General features: G+C 71.3%; 1 protein-coding gene across 2 annotated transcripts; it reads left to right on the forward strand.

Annotated features, from left to right (window-relative positions):
• Positions 1 to 8,581: 8,581 nt before the first annotated feature.
• Positions 8,582 to 20,871, forward strand: MIDN (midnolin). 2 transcript variants are annotated; one of them, XM_040537687.1, is made up of 8 exons: positions 8,582 to 8,805; positions 10,466 to 10,691; positions 11,397 to 11,484; positions 11,790 to 11,852; positions 16,589 to 16,975; positions 17,265 to 17,397; positions 17,485 to 17,781; positions 19,618 to 20,871. In XM_040537687.1, exons 2-8 carry the CDS (start codon positions 10,474 to 10,476, stop codon positions 19,878 to 19,880), a joined length of 1,449 nt encoding a protein of 482 aa, XP_040393621.1. In that variant the 5' UTR covers positions 8,582 to 8,805; positions 10,466 to 10,473; the 3' UTR covers positions 19,881 to 20,871. The 2 variants fall into 2 exon arrangements, with proteins under 2 accessions (XP_040393621.1, XP_040393620.1); XM_040537686.1 differs by lacking the exon at positions 8,582 to 8,805 and having other exon boundaries at positions 10,221 to 10,691.
• The last annotated feature ends 3,216 nt before the right edge of the window (positions 20,872 to 24,087 follow it).

The raw sequence follows: 24,087 nt of genomic DNA on the forward strand, positions 1-24,087 counted from the left end.
CTCTCCCTGCACCTCTGGGGGCGAGGGCTCCCCATCCTCCCGTCCCCATCCCTGTCCCCACCGGGCCGGCTCTGCCCTGGCCCCGCCGCCCCCTCCCTTCCCGGGCAGCGCCGGCAGCTGCTGTGGGGCGTAATGACAGGGTGTGCCTGCCCCGGGGAGGAGAGCGCGGGGAGGGAGGCTGCTGCCACCCAGCAAGACGGGGCCAGCCGGGCGCGGAGCTTCGCCGCCTGCCGCCGGCGCGGCCACACCTGTGTGGGCTGAGCGGACCCCGCTGCCGCCCCGACCAGCTCCTTCGCGTCCCGGCTCCCCGCGGACAGGCTGCTGCAGGCCGGTCCCCCCCGGGCCAGGCAGGTGCAGGAGCACCCGGCGCAGGGATGCGGGGCACGGGGATGCCTCCAGCCACGCTGCGCCCGCCGGGGCACGGCCGCTGCTGGCACCGCGCTCGCCCCCGGCCGGGCTCTGCTGAGGTTTTCGCGTGTGCCGGGAGCGAGGCCGTGCGCTGCCGTGGGATGTCCCTGTCCCTGCTCGCCCCTCGCCGCTTCCCCGCATTGTGTCCCCCGTCCGGCCCAACATCCTGCCGAGGCAGATGGGCCCCGACCCGGTGGCGAGCCCCGGCCGGCTGCAGCACCCGCAGCATCCCGAGCTGTTGTGGGCACCCCAGGGGCGCAGGGTCCCGGCACGGAGCACAAGGAGCACGAGCACCCTGCACCCGGGGGCCGTGGGGACTGGGGCAGCTCCGTGGTGCGGGGAGAGGGGCCGTGACCCCGGTGAGCCGCGGTGCCCAGGCTCCGTTTGCCACCCAGCGATGCCGTGCCCCACGCCGCAGCCTGGTTCCTGGTTCCTGGGGCTCCGAGGGGGGCTCGAAACTTTCTGTGCACATCTCGGCACTGGCCAAGGGCTGTGGCTGGAGGGAGAGGAGGGGAGCTGGGCCGGGGGCTGCAGCAGCAGCACCTTCCCTTGGCAATTCACCTCAGTTACAACCCTAAGCTGAGGCTTTTTGCTCTGAAGGCCGTCAGGAGCAGCCAAAGACGAGACGCAGTGCTTGGTCTCCGCTCCACAGAGGTCCCCTGCGCTGCTCTCAAGTTTCTCTTTTGCTTTTATTTGGTTCTTGTTTTCCTGAGCATGCCCCGCGTGCACGCGGGCTCCCGAGCCTCTCCCGGTGCCAGGGGGAGCGGGATCGACGCCGCTGCGCTTTTGGCTGATCGGCGACGATGGGCTCTGCGGGGCGGGCGCTGCAGAGGTTAGAGCAGAACCCCGCTCTGCTGGTGCTCCCAAAACCACAGATGATCTAATCTCCTGCAGCCTAACCTATCGCTGCCGTATCGCATTTCCCCTCAAAACCTAATCCTGCAGAGCGCCCCACGTCACTGGGGCCCCACAGGCTGGCCCTGCCAGCAGCACCCGTGTGGGGAGCACCCACGGGCGACCTCCAGGGCTGTGCTGGGGGGGGGGAGCGGGACCAGGACCGGCCTTCCCTTCCCCGGGGGGGCTTTTCCAGCCCGGGTGGCAGCAGGGCCGGTGCAGCCGGTCCGACCCGAACTCAGCCGCCTGCAGAGACCTTCTGCCTGCCTGACCCCGGCCCCAGGAGCGGGAGGGCTGCCCGGGAGCCGCCGGCCTCCCCAAGATGTTGGCCTTATCTGGAGGCCTATCTCGGCCTTGGTTTGAATCTCGCTGCAGTAAATACCCCACGGGGCCGAGTTCTGGGCACTCGTTGCACTGTGCACAGGGCAGAGGGGAAAGAAAAGAGCAAAAGGCAGCAGGCGAGCAGGGAGAGCCGTGGCACGGCACCTTCTGCCCAGTGCTCACTGCGAGCAGCTCGAGCTCCTCCGCCCCGTGTGCCTCTTTCGCCACCGCTGCCCAAGCGATTGGGGAGCTCGTTTCCTGCCCACCACCCCCCCCAGCCCGGCCGGGGGCTGTGGATGCCGGATTCCCACGATCCGTGCACACCCGAGGGGGCTCTCGGTGCCCCATGGGTGCTCTCAGCATCCACGTGCGCCGAGGAGGGGGAGAAGCGCTTGGCTCCGGGTTCTGTGAGCAGGGGGGGCTCAGGTCCGGCCCCGTTTATGGCCGGGACAGCCTCTGCCTTCGCGGGTTCATGGGGTGTTGGGGCGTGCTCCTGCCCACGCGCTGCAGCGTGCGCGGTGGGTGTGAGCGGCGTTTCGGGGCAGGGCTGCCCCCGCGCCGGGCAGCGTGGACAAGGTCTCCGTTGGGAGCTGAAGGCGCTATGGGGAGACAAAGGTTTAATTAGGGGTTGTTGGGCTCTCTCTGATCCTTCCGCCCATTATCTAATCAGAGCAGGGTGTTTAGCAGGCCACGGTGTGGAGTGAGTCACTTCCCCCACCGCTGCCTCAGTTTCCCCACAGGTAGCAGAGATGAGCTGAGCCCGTCTCCCTGCAGCGCGGCTCCGTGCTGGGGAATGCGGCGCAGTGGGTCCGGCCCAGGGCTGGATTCCTCCATCTATTCTTGGCTCCCACTGACTCACCCCGACCCTGTACACGTCACTTCCCCCTTGGCCTCGATTCCCCCGAGCTGGGAAATGGGCACAGCACCGTCCCGTTGCAGGCAGACGGGGCAGGTCCCGCGGAAGGACGGAGCCGGGACGGGTGATGCTCGGGGAGCTCCCGGCTGCGGGGACCTCCCGGCGCACCGTGCCCAGCAGCTCCTTTGTGGTGACAGCGCCGGTGACACACGGGGCCCAGCTCTCATTCCCACCAGGATTTCCTGCCGCTCTTCCCAGAATAAAGCCGTGGCCCCACATCCGTGGGGGGGAGCGCGCAACCCCACGTGGCCACCGGCCAGGAACGAGCTCCACCGCCCCAAGTGGCACCAGGACCCCGGACCCGGCACAGGGCGCAGGGGCAGCACCGGGGCCATGCAGTGGGACACGGCGGTGCCCCCCACCCCGGCCAGCCCCCCTGGTGCAGGGGGGGCCGTGCAGGCGGCTCCATCACCATAAACAGGAACCGCGGCCGGGGGGAGAGCGCGGCCCAGCCGGGAAGCGAGGGGGTGCGTGTGCCCGTGACGGGATGTGTGTGAGCGGCGTGAGCCAGCGTCCGGCCAGGCCGGGGGGTGCAGCAGCAGGTTGAGCGTGAAGGGGACCTGGGCAAGCGTGCATGGACATGAGCACACACCCAGGAGTGCGTGCCAGTGTCTGTGCATGCAGCAAGCACGTGCGTGTGCATGCACAAGTGCAGCGTGCTGCGAGGCGCTGCAGAGCGGGTGCACACGCGCGTGCAGAGACGAGGCTGGGAGGAAGCGCCTCCTCCCGTCCTCAGCCCCGCTGGGCTGGGGTTTCCTGTGGCACCACCCGCCCTCGGGGCTTGTTTTCCTCCTCCCGGTCTTGCAGTTTTGGTGGGTGCCGGCCCTGGCAGAGGGCAGGGATGGTGCTGGGGAGCCTTCACGGGTGCTCGTGTCTGCGCCCTCCTGCACCCCACTCTGTGCCAGAACCCGTGGTGCATGGGGTGGCTGGACACCCCGCAGGGCCCCTATCCCTTCGGGAGCAGCCCCGGCCCCCCCGAGGCAGCAGCAGGGAGGACGGGGTGCCTGCGGCCCCGGGGCTGGCACCGTGCCCCCCGCGCGGGTGAGGTCCCTGCATTCCTGATGCGGCTCCAAGTGGAGCAGTGGGCAGGCGCGAGGGGTGGGGATGCCGCCGTGCTGAGTGTGCGCCCGCGTGTCAGCGCGTCGGGGCACCCGTGGGACGCGCCAACCCACGACCCCCTCCAGGGCTGCCCCACGCCCCCCCTCAGGACCCCACACCGGCATCACCCCCGGCCCTTGGCACAGGCTTGGGCTCTGCAGGACCCCAGCTGGGTGCCAGCCCTGTCCCCACCCTCCGTGCAGGCAAGACGGGGCAGACACCCGTGGGTCGAGCCCTGGGGGTACACTCACCGCCTGGCGGTGCGCCCCCTCCAGCCGGACACCCCCCAGGCAGCCACACTGAGCCCCCCCCCCGGCCATGGGGCAGGAGGTGTGGGGCTGAGGGATGGGCGCAGGGGATGCTGCGCCCCAATGCTGCGCCCCGAAGTGGGGCAGCAGACTACACCCCCCACAATGCACTGTGGGAACCCGCTGACCCCACCCACTGTGGGGTGGCACGGGGCATTATGGGATGGGTAGTCCCAGGGGGGGGCGGGCTGTGGGGCAGGAGCAGGATGGCGCAGCAGGGCCGGCGGTGGTGCCTTACGGAAGCCCTGCCCGAGGCGACCCCGCTCGATGCCCCCAGGGCACCCCTGTGCCCGTCACCCTGGGCTCAGCCGGGGCGAGGCAAGGGCAGGGGCAGGCTGGGGGGATTTGGGGGAGCCCCTGGGCGAGGGGTGTTGGGGAGCAGCCCCGGGACGGCGGCGGAGGCGCGGTGCAGCGCGGGCGGTGCTGGCTCGTGGCCGGAGCTTGCTCAGCTTCTCTCTTGCCCGGGCTGGACCACAAAACGCCCGAGCTGGAGCTGAGGGCTGGGCGGAGGGGGTTGCATTTCCCTCTGATTTAGGAGCCCGGGTCAGCCGAGGAGCCAGGTTCAGCGCGCAGCCAAGGAGGCTGCCGAAATCCCAGGTCCTTCCCCTCCCCTGGGCTGGCAACTTGCTCAAGCATTTGTAATAATAATAATGATAATAATAATAATAACAACAACAACAACAGGCTGAGTTGTCATCTGACTCCTGGAGCCGGTGATTTAAAGCAGACCAACAAATGTCGCGGTGTCTGAGAAACCACCGCGCGGTGCTGAGCACAGACGGGGCCGCATCCAGCCTGGGCGCTGCGGAGGCCGGCGAGGGGCTTTCCAGGGACCAGGGGGTGCTGGGGCTCCACGGCGCTCTCAGCTGTACCGGGCAGGGGTCCCTCACCCAGGACCCCCTTCCCACCCCGTGCCCACATTTCGGGGGGCTTCGGGTTTTCCCCCTGCCTGCCCCACGCAGCGCTGGGCTGGCTGCGGGCGGGGGGCGAGGCGGGGACATGTCCCGGCCCTGCGGTGCTGGCGCTGGGGCCAGCTGGCCGCCCGTGCCTGGCCCCGAGAGGAGCCAGGCTGCACCCGGGCCAAGCCCGCGTGCTGCGGCCGGCGAGGGGAAGGAATCAAATCCCAGCCCGGGCCAAGGGGGTGGTGCCGGCCACGGGACCGGCAGCGCGCCAGGGCTGGCAGGGAGCTGCTCGCCCTGCGTCAGCGGGGACGGGGAGCGCAGCGTCCCGGAGGGGGCCGTGAGCTCAGGGCGCCCAGAATAGTCCTGCCCTCAGCACCGGCAGCGGGGCCGCGGCACGGCCAAGTATGGCCCCGCACCTGGGCTCGGCGTGCTGCTATATCCAGAGGGATTCGCCATCCTTCCCGGGGCCGGGGCCAGGCCACGTGGCTGTGGCTCACGAGCTCGGCAGCCGGGGTCCAGCAGCGGGCGAGCAGCCCCCCGCCGCGCTGGGGTCACCGCTGCCCACGGGCGGCTCCGGGCTCCTGCACCCCGCAGCGGGTGCTGCCCGAGTCACCCCCTTTTGGTGACTTCACCTCAGGGCTCGCCCGGCCTCAGCTCACCGGGCACCGGGGCCCCACAGGGCTGTGGGGTGCCCCAGAGATGGGGCCCGGCCGTGAGGCCAGGCTGGGCCACCGGGGCCGGCTGCCAAGGTGTCCCCAGGCGGCGATGCGTGGACGCGCTGCCAAGGGCCACCAGGACACGTCCCCGAAAGCCGGGAAGCACACGGAGCCGATTGTGTGTTTCTAAGGACACGCCTGGGTGTTTACAGCCCCACCAGCGTCACCGACACAGCACCGTTGTCCTGCCCAAGGACACCCCGCCACCCGCCCCGAGCCGCCCGCCCTGGGGCAGCCCCCAGCCCGAATGGGTGGGGGGGGCTCCATCCGTGGGGGGGGCTCCTTCAGCACCAGGAGGGTGGGGATTGCAGCTCCTTACTCACAGCGGTGGCTCACCTGAGCACACGGGGTACCCTGAGTCACGCTCAGTGCCGTGACTAAGGCTGAGCCGCTCGGCCCCGAGGGGCTCGGGGGGCCGGGAGGGGGAAGCGGGACCCCCAGCTGGCAGCCCCACGCCGCCCCCCCGGCGGGACCGGGCGGGCAGGGGTGAAGCGGTTCGGCTGCACCCTCCTGCCGGGGTGTGTCCGCGCGAGCCCTGCCGCTGGCCCTGCGCCCGTGGGAACGCTCCCACTCGCTGCCGGGAGCTCAGCACCACGCACCCTGCACTGGCCCCGCGGGAAGGGCCCTGCTCCGCGCTGGGAGCTCCCTGAAGGCGTGGAGGAAAAGGGTCCCCGTCCAACCTCGAGTCCTGCTTTGTTCTGCAACCGCAGGAGTGAGGAGCGAGGAGCGAGGAGCAAGGAGCTCCCTGCTTCCCTCCTTCCCCCTTTCCTCCCCTTTCTCTGCCTCAGCGAGGCTGCAGCTCTGCCCTAATCCCATGACCCCGCGCCTGCGAGGGGAATGCAGAGACTTGCAATAAATTCCCCGTTTGCCAAAGCTGCAAAATCAGACAGGAATTCAGTCCAAAAGAAAAAAAAAAAAGAGAGAGAGAGAGAGAGAGAGGAAAAATAAAAGAGAGAGGAAAGCTACTGCCCGGGGCTGGTGGGGGATTTCCCCAAAGAAGGAGGCCTGGGAATTCCCTTCCTTCGAGGGACAGGACTTCCAAGAACCAGCCCCAAAAGGGTCAGGGCTCCCAGCTAAAAGCAGGGGAGGCTCAGCAGCACCGAGGGACGTGGAGAAGTCGTCACCGCACCCTGCCCTGCGTTGGCCCATCCAGCAGGGCCGTGCACGGCGGCCAGGTCCCCGCTGGAAGTGTCCCCATGGGACCCCGGGTCCCCCAGCCCTGGTGGCCGCACTGCCCTGCGTGGTGTGAGCCGCCTGCTCCGTGGCCGCGAGCCGCTGCGGGGACTAATCCGCGGGGCCCAGGTTAGCTAAGCGGATTGCAGGAGCTGCGTGTGGCCTGCAGCGGGATTTGTGTAGGTATTTGCTCGTCAGATCGTCTCTCCCCAAGCTGCTCAGCCATGCGGGGTTTGGGGAACGCTCCCTCTGGAGACGACAGGAGCCTCTGATGCCGCACAGCAATTATACCCGAGTCTGACGGTAATCTTTAACGATTTATTCCCAGGGCAACACAATAAACTAAACACACAAAATCTGGGCTGCTGGGAATCCTGGGATCTCCCAGCTTTTGTCTCTGGAGGCTCAGGATAGCTGCACCCATACTCGAAGCCGTGCCACGTGCTCCCTGCAGCACCGGCTCCGAGTCACCGGGCTGCCGGGCAGGCGGCAAACCCTGGGGCAGGAGCCGGAGCCGTGCCGGAGGGCGGCAGCGGGGAGCTGGTGGGTGAAGCCCTGCCCTGGGGGCACAGGGGTGATTCCCCGACGGACCCCATGGGCCAAGCTCTCAGCAAGCGCTGCAGCAGCCTCCCCATGGCCACGACGTCCCTGTGTCCCCCCTGCAGCCCCATGGGGCAGGGGCTGGCGGCGAGGCCCCACTCCCAAGGAGGTGGCTCCGGGGTGAAGCCTTGTCCCCACCGCAGCCCCTCGTGGAGCACGAGGCCCAGCCGTGGCAGGGGGCCCCCTCTCCCCGTGCCCCCCGGGGGCCTTGCCCACGCAGCAAGCTGCGCCGTGACCCCAGGAGGGGCGGCAGCGTGGGCCCGGGGCGCCGCCGCTCCCGGGGAGAACAATGGCGAGGCCCTGCCTCGGCCCCTCTCCCAGGGACAACAATGGAGGGAGCCGGAGCTGGAGCCGCCTGAGCTCATCTCCCCCCCGAGAGCCCGCGGGGGCCGGGGCTGGCAGCCGGGGGGCCGCAGGGCTGCGCCACAAAGGTTCCCGGCCGCCTTCCCTTGCGGCCCCGCTCGGCTCCGCGCGCACCGAGGGGCCTCGCTCCTGGCCCACCACGGCTCCGGGAGCAACGCGGGACGGGAGCGTGCGGGAGCTGAACGGCCGCAGCATCTGGGGGCTCCCCCCGGGGTTCCCCCCGCTGCTGCCTGGGGGGCCGGGGCTGCGGAGCCCCCTGGGTGCTGCGGGGCGGCCGCCAGCTCTCCCAGCTTTGTGTCTCCCCGCGGGTGCCAGGGCATTGTCTGCGAGCGAGCGGCCCGCCGCAGCCACCCGGGGTCACGCAGCGTCCCGGGCCTTGTCCCACCGGGGGGGGCCACCTGCCCCGACCCCCGGTCCCGGGGGATTCCGGCTTCGTGCTGCAGCCCGGGGGTCGGCATCACCCCCAGCTCCGCTCCCCAGGGCACTGCGGGCCGAGCCCCGGCCCCGGCGGCCCCGAGCACCCCCCGCATCCCCCCCGGACCTCCCCCCGGGGGTCGCTCCGCACCCCGGCCGGTCCCGGGGCCGCCCCCTCCCCAGCGCCCGCGGGAGGCGGGGCCCCCCCCGCAGGCGGGGCTGCAGCGGCACCGGGGGCAGCGCCGAGCACCCGGCCCGGGAGCACCGGGGGCAGCACCGGGCCCCCCCTCGGGGGGTAGAGCCGGGCCCCCAGGGGCGGGAGCTGGGGGGGGGGGCGCCGCCGGGCCCCCGAGGGCAGCTCCCGGCAGCGGCGGGGGGGGCGCCGCCGGGACCCTCCCCGGGAGCAGGTGCGGCCGTGCCGAGGCCGGGACCGGTGCCGGGGCCAGGCCGGTCCCTGCCCCCCCCCGCAGGCTCCACCCCGGGCGGTGCGGGATAAAACTTGGGGCACCTCCCCGGCAGCTCCGCGTCAGGGCTGCGCTCGGGCCGGCTCCAGCGCTCGCAGGGGGAAGCGCAGCGGGGCCCGAGCCCTCCGCCACCGGCCCTCCCCGGGACGCTTCTTTCTTACCCCCCCCCGCCGGAGGCAGCCGAGCTCCAGCCGCGCCGGGGAACCGCGGGGCCGCGCTCCGGGCACGGTGAGTGGGGTGGGGCGGGCCGAGCCGTCGGGGGGGGCCCCGGCCGTCGGGGCCGGGCTGGGTTTGGGGGCTGGGGGGGGGGGGGGAGCTGGTGCTCGGTCGGTTTCCGTTGAGCGGCTCCGTGCCGGGGGCTGGGGGGGCGCTTGCCCGGGAGCGGCCGTTCTGGGTGGGGGGACGCGGCGGAGCCCCCCCGCTCCGGGTGTCCGGGGACACCCCCCCCCCCCCCCCAGCCCAGCCGTCGGTGCCCTCACCGACTCGCGGTTTGCCTCCGGCGCCCGGGCACAGCGGCCGGTGACCCGAACTCGGGCTGCCCGGGGAGGGGGTGTCCCGATCTGCCCCCTCCCGGCCGGGGAGCGGCCCCTCGCCTCCAGCCCCGGCGTACCGGGGGGCGCGGAGCCGCCGGGCCAGGGTCGCTCGGGGCGGGCGGGCGGGCAGCGGCCCCGGGGCACAGCGGGGCCGGGCTCCCGGTGTCCCGGCCGGGCCCCCCCCCGCTGCGGGCCCCCCCGGGGCGTTGGAGGCGCGGCGGGGCCGGCAGAGGGCGCCCGCGCTTTGCTGACTCATAGCCCCCCCGCGCCCCCCCGGGCCGGCTCCCCCCGCGCTGCCGGGGCCGGGGCTCCCTGCACCGGGGGGGGCGCAGCGGGACCGTGCCGTGGGGGGCCCAGCCCCGCCGGGGCAGATCCCCTCGGCCCTAACGGCGTCACCGGGAGGGTGACCGGGCGGGTGCGTGTGACCGGGCGGGCGTGACCGGGAGCGGGTGACTGTGCGCGGCCCCCCCCCCGCCCTTTCCGCCTCGGTGTCCCCGGGGGCTCCGGGTCCCGCCCGGCCCCTCCCCCGGTGCCGAATCCCCCCGGTTCCCCCCGCACGCTGGCGGTCGCCGCTCCGCCGCGTCCCGCTCCAATCCCTCCGCCCCCGGGCCCTTCTGCCGGAGCCTGCCCCGGCGGGGCCGTTGTCCCCCCTCCCGGCCCGGTGGCGGTGCCGGTGGCGGGGCCGCGCCGGGCCCTTTGTTGTGCGGCCCCGGGCTTATGAATGGCCGCGAGGCGCGAGGGCGCGCGGGGGGCGGCGGGGGGCGGGGCCGCGCGGCCGCGTGGGCGGGAGGAATCCGGCCGGGGCCGCCCTCCCGCCGGGCCACGTGGGGAGCCGGAGCTCGGCCGCCATTGGCCGCGACCGCGGGCGGCCGGGCGCTGGGCGAGCTCCCATTGGCCGCGGCCGCCGGCGGAGCCGGAGTGAATGAGGGCGAGGCCCCGCCCCGGGGCCTCTGCTACTTTGCGCCGCCCCCGCCCCCCGCCCGCCGCTTCCACGGCTCCGCGCGGCGGCGGCGCTGCCGGTTCGGGTCCGGCCGCGGGCACAGCCCCAGCGCCTCCGAGCCCCGGGCCCGGCCCCGGCCCCGGCCCGAGCGGGCGGGCAGCTGCGGAGGCACCGAGCAGGCCCCGGGGATCCGCTTTTATTTTTTTTTTTTTTTATTATTTAATTTTTGATTATTTCGGTCCCGGGAGGGTCCCCGCGCCCCCCCCCCCCCCCCCTCCTCCCCCGGTTCCCTGCCCGCGAGGCTCCGGTCGGGCCCCGAGCACCCGGAGCGGAACCGGAGCCCCCGCGGCTCTCGGCGGAGCGGCCCCGGCCCTCCTTTGTCCGCCGCCGGCACCGAGCACCGCTGCCCCCGCAGGTCGGCGGATGGACCCGCAGCCCGGCGCCAGGAGCTGCAGCCGCGGGGCTGCCGCCTGCGAGGGGCTCCCCGGCGAGCCCCCCATGAACCTGTGCATCAACACCACCACCGGCACCCGCTATGAGCTCGCCGTGCCCGCCGAGGAGACGGTGGAGGGGCTGAAGCGGCGCCTGTCCCAGCGCCTCAAGGTGCCGAAGGAGCGGCTGGCTCTGCTGCACAAAGAGAGGTAGGGCTCGGCACGGCTCGGCTCGGCCCGGCCCCATCCCCCGGCCGCGGGGGCGTCCCCTCGCCCCCGGCTCGGCCCCGCGCCGAGGGGGCCCTGGGGGGGGAGCGGGGCGGGGGGAGCCTCCCGGTCGTGCCCCCTCGGGGGCCGGGGCCGGGCCCTGCCCTTTGTTCTGGGCTCAACTTCGGCGGCGGCGCGGCCCCGGCCCCCCCCAGCCCGGGGGCGGTTGCTGGGGGGCGAGGGGAGGGGGAGTCCTTTGTCTGACAAAGGTTGGGGGGGGGGGGGGGGGGCGGGCGGCAGCGCTCCCCCCGCGGCCGCCTCCGGCGTGGAGCCGACGGCTCGGGGGCTCTGCGCCCCCCCCTGCCTGCAACCGGCCCCGAGCAACTTGAAGGGGGTGCCGGGGGGAGCCCGACGTGCTCCTGTCTGCTGAGCCCCCCCCCGGCCAGCCACCGCCTGCACCCTGCAGGGAAGGGGGGGTCCCAGCACCTTGCGTGCATGGGGGGGCCCCGGCTGCACCCAGGGTGCATGGGGGAGGCAGACGGGTGCTGGGAGCGCTCGGGGTGGGGGTGCCGGAGGGGGCTCAGTCCCCGGGATCAGCAGGGATTGGGGCTGCTGTGCCCCCCCCCGCCCCCCCCCCGTGCTATCTGCTGCCTGCGGGGCTGCACTGCCCTTGCCTGTGGCACCCACCCGGCCGCTCTCCCCCCGCAGCCGCCTCAGCTCCGGGAAGCTGCAGGACCTGGGGGTCGTGGAAGGAAGCAAGCTGACGCTGGTGCCCACCGTGGAGGCCGGCCTGATGGTAAGCGGCCTCGCGTTGTCCCCCCCCCCCCCCCCCCCTTTGCTCCCACTCGTGCCCATGTATTGTTAAAGCCCCGGGCGAGGAGGTGCTGGCAGCCCCCGGCTCTGCTGCCCCAGCCCTGGGGGAGGCTGGGCTGGGTGCCGGGTTTAATATTTCAGGGCTTTCTCAGGGCTGGTGTAGAAATAGTGGAAGTGACATGTCAGCCCTCCCTCCTGCCGCACAGCCGCCCCCTCCTTCTCTGCGTTTGTAATGTTAATAACCCCCTCTCTTTTTTTTCTTTTTTTTTCCTTTCCTCCCCCCACCAGTCCCAGGCGTCCAGGCCAGAGCAGTCGGTGATGCAAGCCCTGGAAAGCTTGACTGAAACTCAGGTGAGAGGCTGGCTGCCGGCTGCGGGAGACAAAGGGCTCTGCGGGGCGCTCGGGGGGGGGAGGGCCGGCCGCGGCCTCGCTCTTCTTCCCCTCCCCGAGCGGGTGCCTCGCTCCGGCTGCGCCCCCGGCAGGGGTGGGGGTGCTGAGGGTGGTGCCCGGGGCTGGCTCCGTCATCGTGCCCAGCACCCGGGCGGGGAGGTCCCACGCTGCCGCTCGCAGCCCAAACACCACAGGGCCGGGAGGGCAGAGGCTGGGAGGTGACGTGACTCACCCAAGGTCACGCAGCAGGTCGGCGGCGAGCCTGGCCGGGGGGCGCGGGGCTGAGCCCCCCCACCGCGAGCTGTAGAGCTCGGCTTCCCCTCCCGGAGCGCTTTCCCCATCCCCTTGGACCCGTCCTTGCGGGGGGGGGCGGAGAAAAGGGGAAGGAAAAAAAAAAATGCTTGCACCCTGGCATTGTGGTGCTGAGCCCCGGCGCGGTGGCGGCCTTGTGCCGGGGCGCTGAGGAGGGGGCACGGGGGTGGCGCTGGCGGAGGCCGCGTTTGGGAGAGCTGCGAAGTTTCTTGGCTGGGGTGGCCTCGAGCGCGGGAGGCGGCGGGGTGGTGGGGGGGGCGGGGGGGGGGGGGGGCCTGGGGGAGGAAGCGTTCCCAGGGCCGGGGGAGCCGCCGCGGGTGCGCGCGCAGCCGCCTGCCTGCCGCGAAGGTGGAATTTACCCCCAGCCGCGCAGGCCCCGCTCCTTTGTTTTCAGCCCCTTTATTATTGCTGCTCAGCTCCTTCCTTCCCTTCCGGCCAGCGCCGCAGCTTGTTTTTAAAAGCCTTTTTTTTTTTTTTTTTAAGCCTGCCTCGCTGGATTTGGAGGAGGGGGCTGAGCACAGGGGGCTCGGCTGGGGCATGGTTGTACCTCCCCTCCTCCCCCCCCCCCCCCCCCGGGACACCCCTGCCGGGAGGACCTTTGGTGACCCATGGTGCCCTTGGCTGCCCGGGGTGACCTTGACTTTCGGCGGCTGCTTTTAACCCTGAGTGGGTTGAATGAGCTTGGACATGGGGTTCTGCAGCAGGGGTTGGCTCCTTTTTTCCCCCCCCCTCACCTTGGAGCTGTTTTTTGGGTGGGGGGCCCGGTGTGGGTGCCAGCATTGGGGTGCGGTGGTCTATGGCAGGGCTGTGCAGCACCCCAGGGAGGTGCCTGGAGCAGGGGGGGCTCAGGGTGCCCCTTGCCCCTGGGGGGGGGGGGAGGGGGGCAGCGCTGCTCCTGGCCTCGTACCACCCAGCACGGCTCCCGTCGGGCGGGGGGAAGCAGCTCTGCGCCTCCCTGCCTGCTGCAGGTTCCTCCAGGGTCGGTGATTCAGGAAGCCGGGGCTGCGCAGGAGGAACCGCCAGCACCTGGGGGGCGGAGGGGGGGGGGGGCAGGAAACCACTCCTCTCATTCATGCTTTGCTCGGCGCTGCCTGCGTCACGCATCCTCCGGCAGCGCAGGGAGCACTGCGCCGACTTCCTCTGGGGGTGGCGGGGGGCCGGGCGCTGTCACCCCCTGCCCAGGTGCCATCGGGAAGTGGTGGCCGGGCAGGAGGTGACGCCGGGCGCTGCGGGGCCTTCCTGGAAGGACGTGGGGGGGGCGGCTGCCCCCGCTTTCCAGGGGAGCTGTGCCCGCAGCCCCGGTGCGGGCAGGCGGCTCTCGTCCCCGCAGCCCTGTCCCTGTCCCAGTGTGGCCGTGCTGGGGACCGTGGGGGGGCGGGGATGCATCCTGCCCTGCCGGGGGCTGTGGCCGGAGGAATGCGATTTCTCAACGGTGGCCGAGGGGCTCTGGCCCTCTGCCCTGCTTGGCATGGAAAAAACCCCAAGCAGCGGTGGGGCGAGCGCAGGAGCAGGCGGCGGGGTCCCAGCTGTCGGCTGCAGCTGCGCCCGGCTGGAGAGCTCGCCTGAAAGCCTGCAGGGGCTGGGGGGGCTTATTTCCTGCTCCCTCCCCCCGGCTTTTTCTTGGTCTGGGCTGGCCTTTCCCTTATGGAGCTGCCAGGGAGCACGGCAGCGCAGCTTGCCTGCATGTCTGGGGGGTGCTGGGCATCCCTGCCTGGGAGAGGTGGTGACAGGGGACAGCACGGCTCCTCCGGGTGGGGGGCAGCTCCCGGTGCCCCTGCGTGCCCAATGAGGGGGGTGGTTTGGGGCTGGGGGCCGGGGTTATGCGGGGCCAGGCGTTGGAGCGAGGCGGGAATGCGGCGTTCTCTGAGTCATCGGCATTTCTCAGAAGCGGCCGGGAGACACTTGCCCCATCCCTGCGGGCCCAGAGCCCGGCACAACGCAGCCGGTTCCCCTGCGGGGACGTGGCGGGGTCCCGGGGGACCCCCGGGCGGTGGCGCTTGGGGACCGGCTGCCCCCAGCCCCCCTCCCGGCAGGGCTGTCCCCGCTCCCAGCCCCTGTGGCGGAGCGGGTTGGGAGGGACAGGGTCCTCCCCGGCCGGCCGTGGGCGGCCGAGCAGGCGGCTGGGTGGGACGTGTTTGCATTGGAGCGGCCTGGTTTTGCCGGGGGGGGTGGCAGCGGCGTGGGGGCGGGTGCTGGGAGCCCCAGAGCTGTGCTCCTGCTGCTCCCAGCCGCCCTGCTTGGGGGGGGGGGGGGGGGGGGGGGGGGGATGGATTGTGGGGTGGCGGGACCCCCACCGCCGCCCGGGGAGGAAGGGGTTATTGTGGGTGCTGCGGGAAGCGCCCGGCGCTGGGCTCGGCGTGGGTTTGGGGCTCTCTGGTTTCTCCCAGCGCCGGCGAGGGGTCAGGCAGGGCGCCGAGGCAGGTGTGAGTCAGATGGAGCCGCGAGGCCGCCTCGGGCGCCCGCTGACGTCAGGGGGCCCCCAGGAGGCGCGCGGGGCTCCCCACGGGCTGAGCGAGCCCTCGCTGTGCTCGGGGGGGGGGGGGGGGGGGACGGGGACAGGGACGGGACAGAATGAGGGCAGCGGTGATGCTGGGGATCGGAAGGAGGGGCTCTGTGTGCCCCTTGCTCACAGGAGGGCTGTGAGCTGACCCCGCTCCCCGGGGGCCACCATGGGGCTGGGGAGGCTTCGGTGGCCGAGCAGAGGCAGCGGTGGCCGATGGATGGGGCAGCACGCCACGTTCAGGGGGTCGGAGCTGCCGGTCCTGCGTGCTCCATCCTGAACCCCAATAGGAGGGGATCCGGGGGCTGTGGGGCTGGTGGGGGGGGGGGTGTCTGCAATGGGGCCCCTTTCCCAGGGCCAGGTGCCGTGCGCGCACACGTGTGCCCGAGCCTGTCCCCGTGCACAAGCGCCGTCCTCTCCCGCCCCCTCGCCCCGTAACCTCCGTGTCCAGAGCTGCAGTGTCTCCTTCACGCCCACCTCTTCCTCTGCAGCCTCCGCCTGACATGCTCGGGGCTTTGCTGCTGGTATTTTTAAAGCTGCTTTTCCCACGGCTTCTCAGAAGCGGCCTCCGCGCCAGCGGGGCGCGGGGGAGCCGGGACGGGGCCGGCGCAGGGTGCTGGGGGCCGCGCTCTGCCTGAGGCGCCAGCCCTCAGCTGGGGGTCGTGGGGGGGGGGGGGGGGGTCGGAGCACGGCTCCTGGGGTCCCCCCGTGCCGTGGGTGACGCTGCCGGGGGGGGGTGGGGGGTGGGGTGGGTGGGTGATGTCTGCCGGGAGCCGGGCACGGCACCGCACGTGATGGGCTGGGGAAGCCAGGGGGCGGTGGCGGCGTCATCCCCGTGAGCTGTGACCCCGTGTCCTGCCCACGGCCAGCCTGGGTGTGAGCCCGCGCCCTTCAGCCCGCCGCGTGGCGGGGGTGAGAGGTGTGACACCCCCCCTCCCCCCCCAGCAATGCTCATGAAAGCACGGGGAGGGGGGGGGCACAGCCCTTTCATCCTCCCCGGGGTGCTGGGGGAGTGCTGAGCAGTGCTGGAGGGGTGCCCCTGTTTCTCTGTGGCTCCAGTCTCAGGTGACTTATGCCTCCTGGGGGGCTGAGTTGGAGGGGGGGCAGCAGGTGGTGGGGATTGCCCCCGCCCCCCCCCCCCTTCCTCCAGCGCTGTGATCTGGGCAGGGTCAGGCCCTGCTCTTGTCTCAGCTCCGTGCTGCAGCTGCTCCATCACCTGCCTGCGGCGGGGGCCTCTGGGGTGGGCAGGGGCTAAGCCTGCAGCCGGGCCTGCCCCCCCCCCCGGGCTTGGGCTTTTTTTGGGGGGGGGGGGGGGGGGGGGGGGGGGATAGCGGGGAGGCTGCCATCCCCTGCCTGCTAGCCCGAAGCCGTGGCAATGAGCGCAGCGAGGACCCGGCATGTCCTCACCTGCCCCCTCCCCGTCCTTGTGGCAAAGCAGCCCCCCCTGTGCCCCCCCCCCCCCGGGGGTGGGCAGGGTGGGGGTGCTGCAGCTGCGCCACCGGCTCCCGGGGTGGGCGGCAGCCGCGGCCCCGTCCCTGCCCGGCGGCGCTGGCGGCAGCAGCGGCGCTGCAGCGGGATCGGTGCCGCGGAGGGCGGGCACGGCGGCTTTGTGCTGGGAGATAAAGGGCGGGGGGAGGACGGGGGAAGGAAAATAACCCGGCGCTGTCAGCTGAGGGAGCTGGCACCGGGCTGGGGTCGCGCGGGGACGCGGCCGCGCTCGCCTTCCTGCCAGCCTGGCACGGGAAGGGGTCGCCCCTTCGCCTCCCGACCAGCCCGGCCCCGCGTGTCCCTGGGGATTGCTGCGGGGAGGGGACGGGGTGCCCGGGCTGGCCGCACGCGGCGCTCCTGCCGGTGCTGACGGCGCTCCTTCTCCTCTCCTCCCCAGGTCAACGACTTCTTGTCGGGACGCTCCCCGCTCACCCTGGCCCTGCGCGTGGGCGACCATATGATGTTCGTGCAGCTCCAGCTGGCGGCCCAGCAGAGCAGCGGGCAGCTCCAGCACCGGCACGTCATCGCCAGCCGCGGCGAGGCGGGGGCCGCCGCCAGCCCCCACTGCCGGACGCTGCACGGCGGCGCCGGCTCCGGCTTCGCCCGCATCCCCGTGGTGCCTGCGTGCCAGCAGAGCCCGGCCCCCAGCCCCACGCCCGCCACGCCAGCCCCCCCCGTGTACTGTAACGCCCCCCACCCCGCTCCCGTCACCGCTGGGATGTTCCGGTCGCACGGGGCCAGCACGCAGACGGTGAACAGCAGCGTGGTGTCCTCCTGCTCAGAGGTGGGTCAGGATGGGGGGCTGCCATGGGTTGTGTTTTGGGGGGGGGGGCAGGTCAGGCTGCTACTGTGTGTTGGGGGGGTGCCAGGGTTCATATCTCTGGGGTAGGGGAGCAAAGCTGGGTGCTGCTTGTTACCCACTGGCCAAGCCCTGGTGGTGGCTGCTGGCCCTGCTCCGTGCCGCAGGGGGGGGGTGTCCTGGCTGTTTTGGGGGGGCAGAGGGGCTGGGGTCGGGGCGATGCGTGGTCCTGCGTGCCTCCGGAGGCTGATGCCACGTCTCTTCCCACGTGCAGGTGGACTGCAGCACGCGCAGCGGCTCCCCCCCCGGCAGCAGCCCTGCCCCGAGCGCCCGCTCCCGCAAACCCGGGGCCGTCATCGAGAGCTTCGTCAACCACGCGCCTGGGGTCTTCTCAGGGACCTTCTCCGGTATGTGTTGGGCAGCGCTGGGGGCGGCAGGGGGCTGCGGGTTCCCATGGGAGGGGGTCCTCATGTCCTTTCTGCCTCCCCCCGCAGGCACTTTGCACCCCAACTGCCAGGACAGCAGCGGGCGGCCGCGGCGGGACATCGGCACCATCCTGCAGATCCTGAACGACCTCCTCAGCGCCACGCGACACTACCAGGGCATGCCCCAGTCCCTGGCGCAGCTCCGCTGCCAGACGCAGTTCTCCTCCTCCTCCTCCTCCTCGCCCCCCTCGTCCCCGGACCTCGCCACCAAAACTACCTCAGAGCCGCTGCCGGCGGCCGTGGCCTCCCCGCCCCTGCACCCCGTCGTCCAGTGCCAAAGCCAGATCCGGATGTGCAAGCCCAGCGGTGAGCATGGGGACGCGCCGGGGATTTGGGGTCCGTGCTCAGACCCATCCCATCCCGTCCGGGTTCCTGGCTGGGGGGGTCCCTGCAGAGCCCGGAGCTGGCCCCACTCTCCTCCCCCCCCCCCCCATTTTTCCACAAAGGGTTAACTTCCCGCAGCGCTTTGGGTGATGAGCTGTAGTAATTAGGGGACGTTTTCTGGGGGTACCCTCCCCTGGGGGGCGGACAGGTGCCCCATCCTGCACCCCTGGCCTTGGGGGATCCCTGCGGAGGCCCCCGGGTGCTCAAGATTTGGGGACACGGTGCCAGGGGGCCAAGATTGTCGCCTGTCCCAAGGGAGCAGCCTCCTGCCTGCAGGCTCGGGGCTCTGCGCCACCTCCTCTCCTCCCCTGGGGTTTTTTCCTTCTTCCTCTTCCTCCTCTCCCAGCAGCTGCCACTGCAGCGCTGCCCCAGATCCGTCCCAGCCCTGGGGACAGCTGTGGGGACACGTCCCAAGGTGGGGACACCGAGGCAGCGCCCCCGCACCTTGTGCTGCCCCCCCCCCCCCCCCAGCACCTCCCTCCCCGTTGCCCCCTTCTTGGTGCTGCTTTTTTTGCAACCCCAGGCACCGGCGGCTGCTGTGTCCCTGTCCTTGTCCCCGTGTGGGTGGTGCTTTGGGGGGGGGGGGGGTGACAATGACAGCTCCCACCCCCTTGGTCACAGCATGCCGTGAGGGAGGCGAGGGCGGGTTTCCCCGGGGGGAGGGGACAGTCAGGCTGGCTCCCGCAGCCCCCCCCAGTGCTCGCAGAGTGCACACCTGCACGCCCCGAGGCCGGAAGGTGCCCAAAGGCGCACACCCTGCCCCCCCCCCCCCCACGATTTGCGTAGAGAAAAGAACTGAAACCGGGGGGGGTCCTTGCTCTCCCCTTGCTTTTTTCTCTTCCTTCTCTCCTGGTCCTGGGGGGGGGCGGGGGGGGCAGGTTCCCCAGCTGGGGGTGGCTCCGTGCCTGATCCCAGCCCTCGGTGACGTGGCCGGGGCCCCGCTGTGCCACCGCCACCCCGGGGCTTCCCAGGGCCACCTGCACCTCTTGGTGGGGTGCGTTGGTGGGGGGGAACCTGTGCCCCCCCCCCCCCCCCCCTTGCTGCTTGATAAGCCAGGCTGGGCTCACCCCATGTGGCCAGAGCCACCCCCAGCCCCGGGGCACCTTTTGGGGCGGTGGAATTCCCAGCAAGGTGCCGTGGGTAGGGGATGTGGGGGCAGCCCGTGTCCCCACCCTGGTGGCACTTGCACCAGGGCTACCTGCGTGTCCCTGCTCCATCTCCAACCCCCCCCCATATCTGGTGTGTTTTTCCACCCGTGCTCCAGCAGGCGATGCCAAAACCCTCAGTTTTGTTCTGTGCGCGGGGCTGCCCCGCTGCCTGGGCTCTGTCCCCATCCCCAGGGACCAGCTCGGGTCCCAGTTGCCCCAACCAGGCAGCGCTGGGGACCGCTGGGATGCGCCCTGCTTGGAGGTGGCATCAGCTGGGGGTTTTTACCCGCCGCGTTCGTGCGGGGCTGTTGGGGTGATGAGGTTTGGTGCTGATGGTTCAGCCACGTCCCCGTGCTGAGGAAACTGAGGCAGGAGGCACAGCAGAGCCGCTGCGTCCTGAGCCCCGGCCCCTGCGGTTGTGGCTGGGGCTTCGGCGCTCCCCCAGCCACGTTTGCCACCGAGTGGGTTCCCTTTTTCCTCCTGGAGGGAAAGGGATGGGGTCCCACGCCCTGCGCCGCCCCCCCCCCCGGACCGATTTCGGTTCGCCGCGGGCACCGTGCGCTGCGAGCGCGACCCTTGGTGACACCGTGCCCCCCCTTCGCCCTTGCAGGCGACCGCTTGCGGCAGACGGAGAACCGGGCGACGCGCTGCAAGGTGGAGCGGCTGCAGCTGCTGATGCAGCAGAAGCGGCTGCGCAGGAAGGCGCGCCGGGACGCCCGCGCCCCCTACCACTGGCTGCCCAACCGCAAGTCCAGCCGCACCAACAGCAACAGCAGCGTCTCCAGCGAGGGCAGCCTCGACCTGGACTTCGAGGACTCGGTCTGGAAGCCGGAGGTCAAGGCGGACATGAAGTCCGAGTTCATCGTAGCATAGAGCCGTGCCGGCGCCCCGGGGCCGCGGACTCTGCCGGGAGGGGGGGCCCCCGTGCCCCCTGCCCCCCCCTGGGGGTCTCGTTTCTGTTTTCGTGGGCCAGATCTCCTCTAGATTTGCCGGCTCCTGCGGACGTGGCTGCGCTGGGGAGACCGTTTCAATGGGGGGGGGGGGGGGGGGGTCTGAGGGGGGGTGGGCAGCTGGGGCAGCCTCCCCCCTGCTTTGGGGAGGGTCTGGGGCAGGACCTCCCCCCCCCCCCCTCCCCCAGCCTCCTCCCCTGCCCCAGCCGGGGGGAGCCTGGCTCCCGGTGCTGCCCGGGGGCTCCAAGCTGCTGCTTTGGCTGTGACGAGGGGCGCAGCGGGGGCGGCCCGGCCCCCTCGGCGCAGGCAGGAGGAGACAAAATCTCTTTCGGAGGTGCTGGGGGTCCCCACCAGCCTGGGGGCCGTTTGTTTTCCTTCCCTTCTATATGTAGCATTGCTCGGCTGTGGGGCTGGGCCCCCCCTCCCCGGCCCCCCCCCCCCCCCCCGGCCCCGCGTGCACTTTACCGGTCCGCGCGGGCGGCGGGGGGGACACGCGTGTGCCTGGGCACCACCGGCCCCGCTGCCGCAGCGAGGGTAGGGGGGGCTTTGTTTTGGGGTGTTTTTTTTATTATTTTTATTTTTCGGAGGGAGAAGAAATGGCGCCTTCCCTCCGCGGCGGAGACCAACGGCCGAGTCGCTGGGCTCTTTCCCACCCGCCTGTTGGTTGGTTGGATTTTTTTTTTAACTTAAAGGAGGAAAAAAAGAAGAGTTAAAAAAAAAAAATAATGAATAAACAAACCCAGTACTTGGTCATGGCTGTCTGCAAGCCGTGGGGCTAATATTTATAGACATTAATTACCCGACTGAGCCAATACTGACATAGTCTTGCATAGGCCGTAGAGAAATCCTTTTTCTTGTCCGACTTTGATTTTTTCGTCAGGAGATCTGTGCAAATAGAGAACCCATGTGATGTGTTTTTTGTCTGTAAAAGTCTTTTTTGTGTGTTTCGGGGAGGGGGGGTGGGGGGGAGAGCGAGGCTTTCGGTCTTTAATATTTTATTTTTTATTTTTGAAATAAATTTGGGCAGTCTGGATGCAACCGCGCCTGCTCTTGCTGTTGGGGCTGGGGGGTTCCCGTGTCCTCCTGGCGTCCTTTATGTGTTTGGGGCCCTGCCTGTGTGCAGCCCCCTGCAGCTCCCTCCTTCCATGGCCATGTGTGCCCTGCATCAGTGTGCAACAGCACATTGCACACCTACACCAGCTCATGTATGTGGTGCACACGCATGTGCACAGCCATGCCAAGTTTTGCACTTGCATGCACGACCATGCCCTGCAGGAGGAAGGGAAACCCAAAAGCATGGGGGGGGGGGGAAGCAGCGGCTCCCCGCCTTCCTCCTGGGAAGGGGGAACGGGTTCGGCGCGGCCGTCGTGGTGGGGTCCCCACGCTGCACGCCCCCCTTGCCATGGGGACGTGTCGGGGCCGGCGTTCCTAGCGCTGGCGGCACGCCGGACCCCGGGGCTCTGCGGCGCTCACCCAACTGGGCGAACCCGCTCGCGCGCTGCCCCGTCCCGCCGACGTGCTGGGCCGGTGCCCCAGGAACCCGGCCGGTTCCACCAGCCCGGCTCGCGGCCCTCCTGCGTCACGGCGGCGGGGCGGCCGCGAACCCGCAGCCGCCGAGCCTCGGCCCCGCCGCCCGGCTTCCATCCCTAGGGCCCGGCGTGGCCGTGCCTCAGTTTCCCCACCTGCAGCAGCTTCGTTTCCCCGCGGCTTTCCCCCGCCCCGGGGAAGGTGACGGGGAGGGGAAGGCCCTGGGGTTGCGCGTCAGCTCCGGTCCTGCCACGGCTTCCCCTGGCCCCGCTGCTGGCTCCCGCAGGGAGAGGCCCTTCGGGTCCCCGGGTGGAAAGTGCTGGGGCGCGGGGCCGGCGGCTCCGTTCCGGGTAGCGGGCAGGAAGCCGGGGGTGGCGAGCGCCGCTGCGGTCCCACAGACGGGTGTGAGCTGAGCACCCGCATGCGCCCCGGTGCCCTGTGGGGCCGTGGACGGACAGCAGGTCTCAGGGCAGCGCGGCTGGCACGGCTCCAGGCAGCGGTGGCTGCGGTGTCGCAGCTGGGGACACCGTGGGCAGGAGCGGCCCCGTTGTGCGTCTTTCCTCAGCACCGATGCAAGCCCACCCTGGGGGGCTGCGGGGTGAAGCTGCGCTGCTCCCTGCCACACCCCCCCCCCCGTGCCTCTGCACCCGGTGTGGGGGCACTCCAAGGTCCCCAGCACCAGGGGGCAAAGCGGGGGCACCGCTGGGTGCATGGGCAAAGCCTGACCCTGGGGAAGCGGGGGCTGACCTGTGGGGCTGATATTTGGGGAGGGGGTGGGAGTCCCCTCAGGCCATGGCACCCACGTCCCCATCCAGTTGCATCCCCTGCACCCTGAACCTCTCCCCCCCCCCCCCCCCCAATCCCCATCCAGCTGCATCCCCACACCCCAGGGAGCTGGGGGAGGAAGCCAGGGGATGGAGCAATCCAGAGCCCCACGGGGCCCCCAGCACCCTGCGGATGGCATTTCCCAGCTGGGGCCGGTGCCTTCTCCCTGCAGGAACACCCAGGGGGCCGGGGGGGGGGGCTCACTGGGCCCCAGAGCCCCCCCTGGGGCAGCCGGCGCCCCGGGGCCGAGCTGCGGAGGAAGCCGAGGCCGGGTGAGGAAGTGGCTCCGGTTCCTGCGGTGGCTTGTGCCGCACCGGGCGGCCCGCTGCCAGCGCCCGGCTTTGACGTCATTTCGGGTAGCGCGAGCCCTGGGCTGCCCCCCCCCCGACACCCCCGGCCCGCGCCACTCGCGCCAAATTTGGCAAGGGGAAGAGGAGCCGCTCGCCGTGCCGAGCAAATGGCGGAGGCCTTTTAAGGCAATCCCTGCCCGGCCGGGCACGCGCGGGGACACACGCACGTGTGCACGCTCACGCCTGCCTCTTCGCATGCACACGCGTGTGCGCAGGGGATGCAGCAGGCAGCTGTGCACGGCAGCAGCACCCGTGCATGTGCAAGCAGCTGCATTCCTGGCAGCCCCTGGGGTCCCACACGCCTCTGGACCAGGAGGGGGGGGGTTCCTCCTTCTGGCCCCCTCCCCGTGGCCTTGTCCCAGCTCACTGGGTCTGGGGGACCTGGGGGAGCTGAGGGTACCGCTGGGCTGGTGGCACGGGGTGTGGGATGGGTGTGGGACAGGCCTGGCCCTGAAGCACAGCGCAGGCACAGTGCGGCACAGTGCTGCACAGCGCGGTACAGCACGGCATGGTGTGGCACAGCACAGTACGGCACAGCACGGTGTGGCACAGTGCAGTATGGCACAGCATGGCATGGTGCTGCGTGGCACGGCACAGCATTGCATGGCACAGGGCAGTATGGCACAGCATGGTATGGCACTGTAGCGAATGGCACAGCATGGCACGGCACAGTGCAGCATGGCACGGCACGGCATGGCACGGCACAGCACAGCACGGCACAGCACAGCACGGCACAGTGCAGCATGGCACGGCACAGCATGGCACAGTGCAGCATGGCACAGTGCAGCATGGCACGGCACAGCACGGCACGGCACAGCACGGCACAGTGCAGCATGGCACGGCACAGCATGGCACAGTGCAGCATGGCACAGTGCAGCATGGCACGGCACAGCACGGCACGGCACAGCACGGCACAGTGCAGCATGGCACGGCGCAGCATGGCACGGCACAGCACGGCACGGCACAGCACGGCACGGCACAGTGCAGCATGGCACGGCACGGCACAGCACAGTGCAGCATGGCACGGCACGGCATGGCACGGCACAGCATGGCACGGCACAGCACAGCACGGCACAGTGCAGCATGGCACGGCACAGCATGGCACGGCACAGCACAGCACGGCACAGCACGGCACAGTGCAGCATGGCACAGCACGGTGTGGCACGGCACGGCACAGCCCGGCTCAGCCAGCCTCACTGCACCACAGGCACCCACGGGAGGTGTCTGCAGCGCGGCAGGAGGCAAGCTGGGACACGGGCGCCGCATCGCGCTGCCGCCGGGTGACATCACCGCGCCTGGGGCCGGCAGATGCTGGTGATAACGGGGGATGTGGGAGGGTCCTGGGGGGGGGGGCGGGTGGGTGAGGCCAGGCGGGAGCCGATGTCCAGGTGCTCATCGCAGCCCCGCGCCCTGTCCTGCCCGACGCCT

The sequence above is a fragment of the Cygnus olor genome, chromosome 26 (assembly GCF_009769625.2).
Source record: "Cygnus olor isolate bCygOlo1 chromosome 26, bCygOlo1.pri.v2, whole genome shotgun sequence".
NCBI classification, from domain to species: Eukaryota; Metazoa; Chordata; class Aves; order Anseriformes; family Anatidae; genus Cygnus; species Cygnus olor.